Below are 13,078 nucleotides of genomic sequence, written 5' to 3' on the forward strand. Positions count from 1 at the left end.
TGAGTGGGTTGCTGGGAGACCAAGTGGGCGGAGCTCAGCCTTCTAACTGGCAGCAATTGGATAAAAACAATTATTCCTCTCCCTCTAATTAGGACTTTATTTTTCTTTTCTTTTTGTTGTATGAACGTAGAGGCATGGATGAGGGGTTGTGCTGCCAAGTTTAGTGTTTCTGGGATGTGTAGTTTTGTTTTGTCCTAGGCAGAAATTTCATTACCCTTTTATATATATAGATATATAAAAGATAAAAGAGTGATGGAATCACGGCAGCAGACAAAACAACAAAACTACGGGGCCCCAACCTCGAAATTTGACAACACAACCCATCATCCACGCTTCTAGGTTGATACAACAAAAAGAAAAGAAAAAGTCCTAATTAGATGGAGAGAAATAATTGTTTTTATCCAATTGCTGCCAGTTAGAAGGCTAAGCTCCGTCCACTTGGTCTCCTAGCAACCTACTCAGCCCAGGGGACAGGCAGATTTAGGCCTCACTTAAACCTCTTCCACAGATTATTTAATTTGCACTGGTTTATATGGCAGTGTCGACTCAAGGCCCTTCCACACAGCTATATAACCCATTTATAATCTTATATTATCTGCTTTGCACTGGATTATCTTGACTCCACACTGCCCTATAATCCATCAGTGTGCATTTTATACAGCTGTGAAGAAGGGGCCTCATATAATCCAGTTCTAAGCAGATAATATAAGATTATCAATATACAGTAGAGTCTCACTTATCCAACATAATCAGGCTGGCAGAACATTGGATAAGTGAATATGTTGAATAATAAGGGATTCAGGAAAAGCCGATTAAACATCAAATTAGGTTATCATTATATAAATTAAGCACCAAAACATCATGTTATACAACAAATTTGACAAAAAAAGTAGTTCTATGCACAGTAATGCTATGTAGTAATTACTGTATTTACAAATTTACCACTAAAATATCACAATGAATTTAAAACACTGACTACAAAAACATTGATTACTAAAAGGCAGACTGCGTTGGATAATACAGAACCTTGGATAAGCGAATGTTCGATAAGTGAGATTCTACTTTAATATGAAATAATTACTGTGATAGAATAATACAGAACAATATAATCTCCAAAACCAGGACAATAAATAAAGAGCAACACTCTGAAATCAGGGAAATTGGAAATTCCACAAAGGAAACAATCAGGGCCAGCTAACACCTCCCAAGAAAGGATTCTTCCAGAAAGGAAACTGAGGAGGGAGTGAAGTAGTGTGTATTACCAAAGTCATTATTATTACTATCATTATTATTATTATTATTATTATTATTATTATTGTGTTGCAGTCAAACGTGAAAATGAATACAATCTGGCTCCAAGTATTCAAAAACACTAAAATCAGAATATATAAAAATTAATGTGGTATAATAAAACAGAACAATACAATCTCTAAAATCAGAACACTAAATAAAGAACAACACTCTGAAAACTGGGGAACTCCACACAGGAAACAATCAGGGCCAGCTAACACCTCCCAACAAAGTATTCCCATCATCAAAGTCTGGCAAATCCTCTGTTTTCTCAGACAGTAGAAGCACATTAAATATCGCAAAGAACACCACTCTGAAAACAAGGGAATTCCAGACAGGAAACAATCAGGGCCAGCTAACACCTCCCAACAAAAAATTTACTCAGGGAGGAAACAGCCAGGCTTTAAAGCTGCAAATCCATTACATGCTAATCATTTTCCCTAATTGCAGCATTCATACTTGCCTCCAACAGACAAAAAAACCCCAAAACAATCAGAAATATTGTATATTCACAACCTTTAGGAAATAATATCCCCTGATGGCACAGCGTGTTAAAGCGCTGAGCTGCTGAACTTCTGGACCAAAAGGCCGCAGGTTTGAATTGGGGGAGCAGAGAGAGCCCCCACTGTTAGCCCCAGCTTCTGCCAACCCAGAAGCTCGAAAACATGCAAATGTGAGTGCATCAAGAAGTATTGCTCCGGCGGGAAGGTAACGGCGTTCCATGCAGTCATCCCACATGAACTTGGAGGAGTCTAAGGACAACACCGGCTGTTTGGCTTAGAAATGGAGATGAGCACCAACCCCCAGAGTCAGACACAACTGGACTTAATGTCAGGGGAAAATCTTTACCCTTTACCTTAACTACCACCAATTCCTCAATACTTTGTTTCCCATACCACCATACTTCACCACAGCAACGCGTGGCCGGGCACAGCTAGTTCTATATAATGGGACTCTGGTATCTGAGGGTGTGGATGTCATGGAACCAAACCAGCAGATACCAAGTTCCCATTCAACTGATAATTTGTATGTCGCAGCCAGGCCGCCTCAAAGAATGGAATCAATCTAGCATTATTCCTGGAGGTCTATGTGATTCTTTTTCTATTGTTAATGTGGAATAAATGTTACATAAATATATATATATATATAAGCAAAGCATGTTACTGATGGGAGGGGCCTTCAGCTGGAGCAAGGAGACAAGATGGAGACTTTGAATTATACATGGAAACAAACTGGCAGCCAGTGGAACTGCTGCAACAGGGGGGCTATTTCCTCACTGTACACATCCCCAATTAGCAACCTGGCTGTAGCTCTTTGGGTCAGCTGAAGTTTCCGAACACTCTTCAAGGGCAGCCCCATGTACAATGTATTACAGTAATCCAGATGGGAGGGCCCATTCAGACAGGCCCAAAAATGCAGGACCTGTCAGGCTTTTACAGGAGGCGTCCAAATGATGCCTCCTGTAAAAGCGAATTAATGTGGAGTAAACTGAGGTTTCCCTAGTTTACTCTGCATTAATTAAACACTTCATTAGATCTGGGTCTTTATGAAAGATTCAGGTCTAATGAGGGTCTGGTCCTGTATGGACTGACTACCGGAACTTCTTCCGCAGTCCCGGGGTGAGTTCCCACAGCCATCCCATTTCTTCAGGCTTTGAAAAAACAGGAGGAGCGGGATGGCAACTATCTCATCGCTTCCAGCCCCCCATTTGGGCCCGCAAACTTGCCACAGAGGTCTCTCCCTACAGTCTTCCTGGCGCAGGAAAATGGCATGTCAGGAAGTGTGTGGGGGGGGGGGGGGGGAGAGAGAGAGGAGAGATTTCCTTGAGAGAAAGTCTGGAGTTTGGTTTGTGGGGAGGGGACTAGAACTTTAACCTGTTTTGGCGTGGTTTTTAAGTATGCATGGAAGCGCCCTAAGGCATGTACCACTGCAGCCAGATCCGGCCTCTCAAAGAACAGGCACAGTTTTAATTGTGTGAAGGCCCTCCTGGCCACCGCAGATACCTGGGCCTTCAGGTTCAGTGCTGAGTCCAGGAGAACCACCAAACTTCAGGGGGAGTGTAACCCCCTCCAGCACATCCTCGATCCCTATTCCCTGATCTGCCTTCCAACTGCCCAGGAGCACCTTTGTCTTGTCTGGATTAAGTTTCAGTTTGTTTGCTCTCATCCAATTCATTACTGATGACAGACACAGATAAGAGTTTCTTATGTGTTTAAAAGAAAACAAGTTGATTTGAAAGGTAATATTGACTTGGAAGGTAACTTGATTTAAATCAATGGTTCCCAAACTTATTTGGCCTATCGCCCCCTTTCCAGAAAAAAATATTACTCAGCGCCCCCTGGAAAGGGGGGCGTGGCTTAGAGAGGTGGGCGTGGCTCCTGCTCAAGAGGGTGGAGCTGAGCCTCTCCCTTAGTCCAAGATGCAGGGCTGGGAGGGGGAAGGGAAGGTGGGCGGGGCCACAAATGGGCAGCCAGGACTGGGATGGACGGAGTTATGAGCTCTGAGGCAGGGCTGAGCTTCTATCCATGTCCTGCAGCGCCTGCCAGGACACAAGGAGCGGGGCTAGAGGAGGGGGCGGGGCCTCTTCCCAAGTACCTGACGGGGATGAACCTCTTTACCCCGCCCCCGTGTTCTAACAAGCGCCTCAGGAGAGGTATAGGGGCTCAGCCCTGTCTCGGGCTCTTGGGAAGAGGCCCCACCCTTAGCCCCGCCCTTTAGTCCTAAAAGGCCTCTCAGGAGAGGTATAGGGGCTCAGCCCTGTCTCGGGCTCTTGAGATGAAGCCACACCCACACCTCTAGCTCGGCCCCCGTGTCCTAACAGGCGCCTCAGGGGCTCAGCCCTGTCTCCGGCACTTGGGAAGAGGCCCCGCCCCTCCTCTGGCCCCACCCTTGAGTCCTAATAGATGCCATCACCGCCCCCCTGGATCGCTGCAGCGCCCACCAGGGGGCGGTAGCGCCCATTTTGGGAATCACTGATATAAATGAACATAGAGGCTTTCAAAATGAGGCAGGGATATATGCCCAATAGCAATTTATGTTTTCATCAAAAGGGTTAGCTTGTGAATTTGAGACAACCTGGCTCAGTTCAGTGGGTTCTTCGGTTTTCATTTGATCTTCAGCAAATTCAAAAGGCAGATGTGTGACCAACCTTTATAATCATTTAAAGGAGGGAGAAGCAATATGAAAAACAGGCCTTGGGTGGCTTATCATTGATTTTATTTACTGATTTATTTCCTATTGCTATTAGTGTTGGGGCTCCTGTAATATTAGTGGCATCTGCAACTGAATTATAGTTTCATTTTGAATATGTTTTCTTACTGACGTCTCCAAGAGCCCTCATGTCAGTCTGCTTCCACGAAGAAGGTGAAAAGGAATGGGGGAATTGAATGTCCCTTCTTCATACTGTGCTGAGGGCAATTGCTTGATGAGAGCTAGCAGATTTCCTGAGGGATGATGATTTTTCCTCCTTCCCTGTCCTCTAGATTTCTCACTCACTGTCATTTCCAATTGGAGCTAGGCTGACAAGTGTGAACACATGTAGTACTGGCAGAGAGGGGTGTGGATCTGTTCCCTCCGCACTGATGCCCTGCTGAGGAGCTGTTGTGAGACTGTTTTCGGGAAAGATTAGTTCTGAGTTGACCTGAGGCCTTGTGGAGATGAGTGGGAGGGAAGCTTGGCTGGAGCCAGGCTGTAGGATATAACTTCTTATTTTCATGGAGACAGCAAATGTGCATGACTATATCCCAGCTAATTCAGGGCGGCATTATGGCAAAGTGCTTCAGGCCTTGGAGATGGGACAGGCTCAGAATAGGCCATGTGAGAGCTGGCCTTGGAGAGGGCACCTGCCATTTCTGTTTATTGTAAAGGGGACCTCTGTGGGAAGAGGCTCAAAGAATTCCTTGTGGTTTTACAAGGCAAAATGGTGCTGTATGTACTGATAGGGTCAGTGGAGGACAAAAGGTGTTAAAATGTTTATCTTTCCATGTTGTTGCAGCAAAGCAGGCAGGGCTGAGGCTTTGACTTTCCAGGACCTTCTGCCAATGTGGTTTCTTTAGAAACTTCTGCTGTTTCATTCCAGAACCTTGTCCATCCACACTGCTACAGCGACACATGGCGGACTTGCTGCGAAGCGACCGTGAAATGGCACCCAGTTTCCTTAATAGTGTCCTTAACCAACTGAACTGGGCCTTCTCAGAATTCATTGGCATGATTCAGGAGGTAAGGGTTTGAATCTAGAATAAATCTGTCTGATGACATATCATTGGATAAATAAGGTCTTCCCATGCTAGATATTAATAGAAATAACAGCACAGGTTATAGGGGATTCAACATTTCAGGCAAGATCTGAGAGAGGCCACAGCTTGGAAAATTAGTCTTAACTGATTTGTTGTGGTTGTGTAGTAGATCTGTGTATTAGGAGAGGGATTCATTCCTGATACTTCGCTTAACACGATTTTTTGAAATCTGGAACTTAATTTTTCTTACCAGAAACAGCCAAACCATACAATAGAATTATTCTGGGAGACCGAAAAAATGCCTAGAGAAGTGTTGTCAAGAGTCAGATGCCAATTAGCGAACAAAAATAGAGTTTATTCAGCAGATAAGCCAAAAAGTAATGTTAACACAGAAAAAACCTTGAAACACTTCACTATCAGTGCTTCAAGAGCAGTTCAAACAAAAATATAATTCAGCAACACAAGCAGATAAAAACAAAGCTAAACAAACTTAGTGCAAACTGCACTTTCTGAGTCCAAGCCCTGCCAGCCGGCTCTGTAGTTTTCAAAGGAACAGTTCCCAAAAGAAAACACCAAATTGGTCAGGAAACAAACAAACAAACTAAGAATGCAGTAGACTGCTTCCACAATGTGGATAAAGCCGAAGGCTCCAAAAGGATGGTGAAAAGACGTCGTCCGGGATTCCAAGGTCAGGTCAGGAGATAACAGCGGTGTCCAAAGAGCAAGCCAGGAGTCAAAAGCTGATAGTAGTCATCAATCACAGGGCGAAGGCAGTAGCAAGGTCAAATTCCGATCCAAGGTCTGAAGAGGGTGCAGTCATCCAAAACAGGTCCACGATAAGACACAGCGATAGCCAAGCTAGGTTATAACAGCAGATTCAAATCATAGTCCAAGTCCAGTCTTCATGGAAACACAGAGATCCCAATGGCGCCTCAGCAACACCTTGCCACACGCAAAGTGCAGTGGCCAAACATTCCCATTTTATTCCCCTTCCTCCTGGGTGACCAAACACTCACACCCAAACACCAGGTGTCCCAAATCTACTCAGAATCTGAGCTCCACACAGCTAGAGCTCGTGGATCTGGAGTACCTAGCAATTCGTCGGAGTCCCAATCATCCTGCCCACACTTAACCCCATGAACACTTAAAGAACCATCCTCCCTTCTCCAAGCATCCCAATTGGGATCAGCTCCTGCAGAAACCCCAGGTTCAGAAGTATCCATAGACCCCAAATCCCCAGACATCTCCGGTGGCTGTGCCCATTCAGTGCCCGCTTCCCCAGCCACCACCTGTTCCTCAGCATCCATCTCCCCATCTGAATCTTCCTCAGAAGATCCCCCATATAGCTCTCTAAATCGCTTCCTGCGCAACTCCTCCAGTGAACCCTCATCACGAGGGTTTTTTCTTCCTCTTCGAATTCCATCCCCATCAACCATAATCCCCGAAGGCGCAGTCACAACAAGTGTTCTAAGTTTCCACTGTGATTCTATGGATAACTTCTAGCAGGACTTTTTGCAGAGTTTCTTGTGGAAGTTAGCCATAGAATTTTAACACTAATTCTTAAATTTTAACTTAAATGCATTTAATTGTCTTTTGTCTAAAGGCATTAAATCATTGCATATGTAAAACCACCTTGAGTAAATAATAAATAAATAAATAAATAAATAAATTTCACTGGTGCCTAGAGAGAAAATTACAGCTACACCACAAAAGGAAAGAAGTTACTCTCATTAATTTACATGTGTAAAGTAATGTCATTGTCATCCCATCCTTATTGGAAGTAGGAATTAGTTGTTTCTCCTTCATGGTGTCAGTTGAAATGAGCACATATGGTACTTGGTGCACCTGTGTAGCAATCAACGGAAACCTCTGAAAGCTGAAGGCTTGTGGCTATGGCTCCACCCACTCTCCCCAGAGGTTAATATAGGCCAAGGAAGGGCCTGTAGCCTTAGTTCCTTTTTTCTGCCACCCTTTGTAGCAGCATAGTAGGAACCTCTCTAAATTTACAAACTTTAAAAACTTTAAAACCTTGAATTCGGACTGTTACTGGATAATTCTTTGACCTTCTCCATACCATGACTTGGACTGTGTTTGTACTATTCTATTTGCCTTTCTCCAACCTTGACCCGGACTCCACATCAAAGGGCAGAGCTCACTCCACACCAGACACCCACCGGTCCTTTCCCCACAGGTGAAACAGGCTTCAGCTGCTCTCACTTCTTCCTGGATTTCTGACCATGATGCTGATAGAAAGTCTCACTCAGACTCATCGGCTGACACTCCAATGCCACCGGATCAGCCAGATCAATTGTGTCATTGCATCCTATTGATTTCTCCTCAGCCTTCTTTTCCACATACTTTCTTGTTCCTAAGGAGGATGGAGGCCAGAGGCCAATTCTGGATCTAAGAGGCCTAAACCAATATATCTGGCCACTCAGGTTCCGAATGGTGACACTGCAGACAATCCTTTCACTCCTCCCTCAGGGACCATGGTTCGCTACCATAGATTTAAAGGACACTTATTTTCACGTTGCTATTGCAGTACGTCACCATAGATACCTTTCCTTCAAAATAGGACTCAGGGCTTTTTCTTTTCGGGTTCTCCCTTTTGGGATTTCAATTGCACCCCGCATTTTCACAAAAGTGATGGCAGCTAGAACAGCTCACTTGCGACTGAGGGGCATTACAGTCTTTCCTTATTGATGACTGGCTTCTGGTCGGTCGCTCTTGCTCTGAGATCCTCCAGAACATAGATATTACCATTTCTGTTCTTCAGGACTTGGGTCTCGTGGTCAACCACCAAAAATCGTATCTGCATCCTACTCAGGACATTTGTTTTATTGGAGCCAGAATCAACTCTCTGACGCGGATGGCTTATCTTCCAGAGGAGCGATTTCGCAACCTATGCTCAGCCGCTCAGCAAATCATACGTCTACCGGCAGTGTCAGCCAGGCATGTCCAATCCACGTTAGGCCATATGGCCTCTACGACAGAAGTAACACTGTTCGCTCGACTGCTTTCGACCGGTACAGGCATGGTTTCTGCGGGTTTTCAACCGCCTCCATCACAGCCCTCATTGACTTCCTACTGCACCTGCACCAGTATGTAGATCTCTGCATTGGTGGGCATCTCGCCACAATGTTTGCGTAGGCATGCCCTGCTGCCTGCAAGCACCATTGACAGTTCTCACAACAGATGCTTCTCTCCAGGGATGGGGAGCCCATTCGGGTTCTCTGGCAATCCAGGGCCTCTGGCTGCCAACCGAAGCAGTTTCCCACACCAACCTCCTGGTACTCACTGCCGTACAGAAGGCTCTGCGGGCATTCAAGCAGGTCTTCGCGGCCACGTTGTTCAAGTCCATACAGAAAATACTGCCGCCAATTGGTATCTGAACAAGCAGGGAGGAATGCGGTCTTGATCTCTCCATCTCACTCTAAACATCTGGAATTAGTGCATCCCCAGGGGGATATGCCTTACCGCGATACATCTTCCGGGACAAGACAGCCTAGTGGCAGACCACCTCAGCAGAACTTGCCCGACAGATCACAAGTGATCTTTGCATCAGGACAAGGTGGCTCGTCTGTTCCACTGCTGGGGACGACTGTCTATCGACCTCTTTGCATCACCGCAGAATGCCAAGTGTCTCCTTTACTGCGCCAGGAGGCCTCAGGACGAACACCGCGGGTGTCTGGGGGACTCCTTCCTCTTCAATTGGAACGGCCCTTTCCTGTATCTGTATCCACCGATACCCCTGTTAACAAGAATAGTTTCCAAGGCATACGCATACAACATCAATGCAATTCTCATTGCACCATGTTGGCCATGGCAGCCATGGTTTGCACTCCTCAACATGATTTTGAACGGGGTTCATCATGAACCGGCCAGACCACCTTGCCACTCAAGGGGGGGGGGGGCGGTCTTCCATCCCAATCTACAGACCCTCCACTTCACAGCGTGGTGGATTCGTCCACACACCTCTCTGAAGCTGTAACACAAGTCCTTGATGCTGCCTTCCACATAGGCCTTCCACACAGCGGTCCTATGTGGCAAAGTGGAAGCGCTTTGCAGCTTTCACCCATCAACACGGCATGCAGCCTTTAGAAGCAACTACTTCATTGCTTCTCGACTTCCTTCAGATGCTCACCCAGGATGGTTTGGTCCTCTCATCTCTCAAATGTTATCTTGCCACAATATCTGCATATTGCCTGCGAGCAGAAGCCCCTTCCCGTTTTCAGGATCCTCTAATACTACTATTTCTTAGAGGTTACAGAAACCTTCGGCCTGCGGTGACCCCTTCACCACCATCCTGGCGTCTTGATCTCATTTTGTCAGCGCTAATGAAGGGCCCCCTTCAAGCTTATGGCTTCTGCTGGTCTCACTCATGTAACATAGAAAACAGCTTTTTAGTAGCAGTTACTTCTGCTCGGAGGACCAGCGAGCTCTGCGCCTTGTATGCGGATGAGCCCTATCTACGCTTTCACCATGACAAGGTAGTCCTGTGAACGGATGTCACCTTCTTGCCCAAGGTTGCCTCTGTCTTCCACATGTCACAGTACATCATTCTACCAGGCTTCTTTCAGAACCCTTCCACAAGTCTGGAGCATTCTCTCCATCTTCTGGATGCCCGTAGGGCACTAGCCTTTTACCTCGATAGAATGAGGGATTTTTGTAAGACTCCAAGGCTCTTTCTGAAATATCGCTGTCCTGTTTTGTCTTTCAAGAACAGCTTTAAAACACTGTGGGAAGTAAATGAAAACTGCTTTACTTCAGCAAAACATAAAGTACAGCACACTCAGTGGAATAATGCAAAGGAAGCAAGGAAGTCTTAGGGGAAACACAGTTCTTAGTCTCTGTTAGATCCCCAAATCAAATAGCAGTCTTACTTCAGACAAAGAAACAGCAATAAATCCGTAGAAGCAGTTTCCCAGATACAGACTTGAGGCAGGCACAAGGGGAGCGAAGAGTCAGTTTGTTACCAGCAAGAGCTGGCTGCTCCTGCTTCTGCTTTATAGCAGTTCCTAATTACTCAGCTGCATTTCTGGCAGCTATTCTAGCTGAATGACGTCTCTATGTTTCCTTTCACCTCTCCTGAAATGTGGGTACTTGCAAAATCTCCTCAGATTCCAACTCACCCTCAGATTCATGAACACTTTCCTTCTCCCCTTCCTCTTCTGAAGAAGAGGAATCCCTAACAATCGCAACGATGCCAAAGGGATGTCTGTCTCACCTCAGTGCCTCTCGACTTGGGTGATCGCTACCATTATTAAACTTGCCTACCAAATGACTGGCAAGGACCCTCCACCCCACTTAAGAGCCCATTCTACTGGGCAGTCGCTACCTCAGTAGCATACCTACGGGGCATTCCTCTGGACGACATCTGTCAAGTGGCGATCTCGTCCACCCCACTCACATTTGCAACACATTCTAAGATGGACGTCCGTTCTAGAAGGCATACCACATTCGGGAGAGCAGTTCTTTTCTTGGCTGTGGCATGATACCCGCTGACCAAGGTACATGGCTTGCTAGTCTACCACATGTGCTCATTTTAACAGACACCACGAAGGAGAAATGATGGTTGCTTACCTGTAACCATGTTTCTTCGAGTGGTGATCTGTGAAATTAGCACATCCCCGCCTGTCCTCCCCACTTGCATGCCTCACACCTCGAGCCACAGCATGGCAGCAGGGAACTAAGGCTACAGCCCCTTCCTTGGCATATATTACCCTCTGGTGAGGATGGACGGGGCCATAGCCACAAGCCTTTAGCTTTCAGAGGTTTCTGTTGATTGCTGCACAGTTGCACCAAGTACCATATGTGCTCCTTTCACAGATCACCACTTGAAGAAACATGGTTACAGGTAAGCAACCATCATTTGTAATTAGATCTAAGCTCTGGAAGGGGCTTTTGAGGAATGTGAAGAGAATGGGAGCTGCTTTCACTGATTCTTATGTTGTGTTTTATCTGGTTAGATCCAACAAGCTGCTGAGCGCCTGGAAAGAAACTTTGTAGACAGTCGCCAACTGAAAGTGTGTGCAACATGCTTTGATCTCTCAGTGAGTCTGCTCAGGGTCTTGGAAATGACTGTCACTCTGGCTCCTGAAATCTTCCTTGACTGGAGTCGCCCCTCATCAGAGCTGTTACTCAGGAGACTTGCACAGGTATTCACTTTTCTTCATGAAGACATTTTGTTGGACGTACAATAGAGATAAAGATTTCCTAGCTGAGAATGGGAATGTTGTCCTTTGCCCAGATTTGCACCGCCTGAGCTATATGTTTTGTTTTATATTAGATATAATATATTTGATAGGTTATGTTTCATGTGTTGTCGAAGGCTTTCATGGCCAGAATAACTGGGTTGCTGTGAGTTTTCCGGGCTGTATGGTCATGATCCAGAAGCATTCTCTCCTGACATTTTGCCCACAACCTCTGAGGATGCCTACCATAGATGTGGATGAAACGTCAGGAGAGAATGCATCTGGAATCTGGAACATACACCCTGGAAAACTCACAGCAACCCAGGTTATGTTTCATTTAAATTTAGATGTCTTATATGTTGGGTCATTTTAGTTGTTATGTTTGTATTAATTGTTGTATTTAGGCATTGAATATTTGCCTTTTTGTGGTTGGAATCCGCCGTGAGCTCCTTCAGGGAAGTAGGGCAGAATACAAATACAAAAAACTGTTAGCATCCTTGTGCAGTTAAATTGACCCAACAACGTGTGTGTTTTGGCGTTTTGGGTATGAAAGCGATCAACTCAAATAGCAATCTGCCATGTAACATTCCAAAACAGATTAACACACAGTTCTCAACCTTTTTTTACACGTTTGTTATGAATTCATTCTTAAAACAGTGCAGCACTCACCCATCTGTCAAATGTTTTCAGACATTTGCTATGCTTTACATGAAGCATCAGATACTGTTTGGGACAGTTGACTCATTCCTGGCTATTTCCTCATTTTATTAGCTCCTTTAAACCAAATATCACTTTCCACAAAATGTTTGTGTGGCCTTTTCTCCCCTGAAATTCCTGTGACAGCAATTGATTTTTTTTTTTAAATGGCCCTCCTGGATGTTGCCAGTGGCTTTCCTGTGCCACATGAGCATCTCTGTTCCCTCCCTTCTCTTTAATTCCATAAATATTGTTGGGTTTTAATATAGTCCTGTATATGGCTTTTAGCTTAGCTTAGATTCTTAAGTTAATTATCTTAATTTCCTAACAATGATATGATTATGTTAAAGTTTTAAATCTCTTAACTCATAACTCTGATATGCTTGTACAGGACTATGTCCCTCTTCTCTCAAACTGGTCATTGACTGTAATAAAGTGAACTTGATCAGTGGCCACCTCTGGTGTAATAGAGAGCTGGTTCCAATTTACTGTATTTACTCGAGTCTAATGCACCATCAAATCTAAAGCGCACCTCTATTTTCAAAACCCTGAAACTAAAAAAAAATATTTACTGATTAATGTAATGCACAGCAACAGAAGGTGTACTCTTGGTAATGTGGCCATTACAGTTACTGCCTGCTTAGAATTCCTTCTTTAAAAACA

The 13,078-nt window shown here is 45.0% G+C and overlaps 1 protein-coding gene across 1 annotated transcript in view; it reads left to right on the top strand.

The window, feature by feature from the left end:
• The window catches only part of rnf123 (ring finger protein 123), a 148,991-nt gene that overhangs the window by 79,506 nt on the left and 56,407 nt on the right, over positions 1-13,078 (top strand). The window contains exons 32-33 of the mRNA XM_062970118.1: positions 5,369-5,508; positions 11,495-11,683. Of these exons, the coding sequence (XP_062826188.1) occupies positions 5,369-5,508; positions 11,495-11,683 (329 nt within the window). The remainder of the gene's footprint in view (positions 1-5,368; positions 5,509-11,494; positions 11,684-13,078) is intronic.

The sequence above is a fragment of the Anolis carolinensis genome, chromosome 2 (genome assembly GCF_035594765.1).
Source record: "Anolis carolinensis isolate JA03-04 chromosome 2, rAnoCar3.1.pri, whole genome shotgun sequence".
NCBI classification, from domain to species: domain Eukaryota; kingdom Metazoa; phylum Chordata; class Lepidosauria; order Squamata; family Dactyloidae; genus Anolis; species Anolis carolinensis.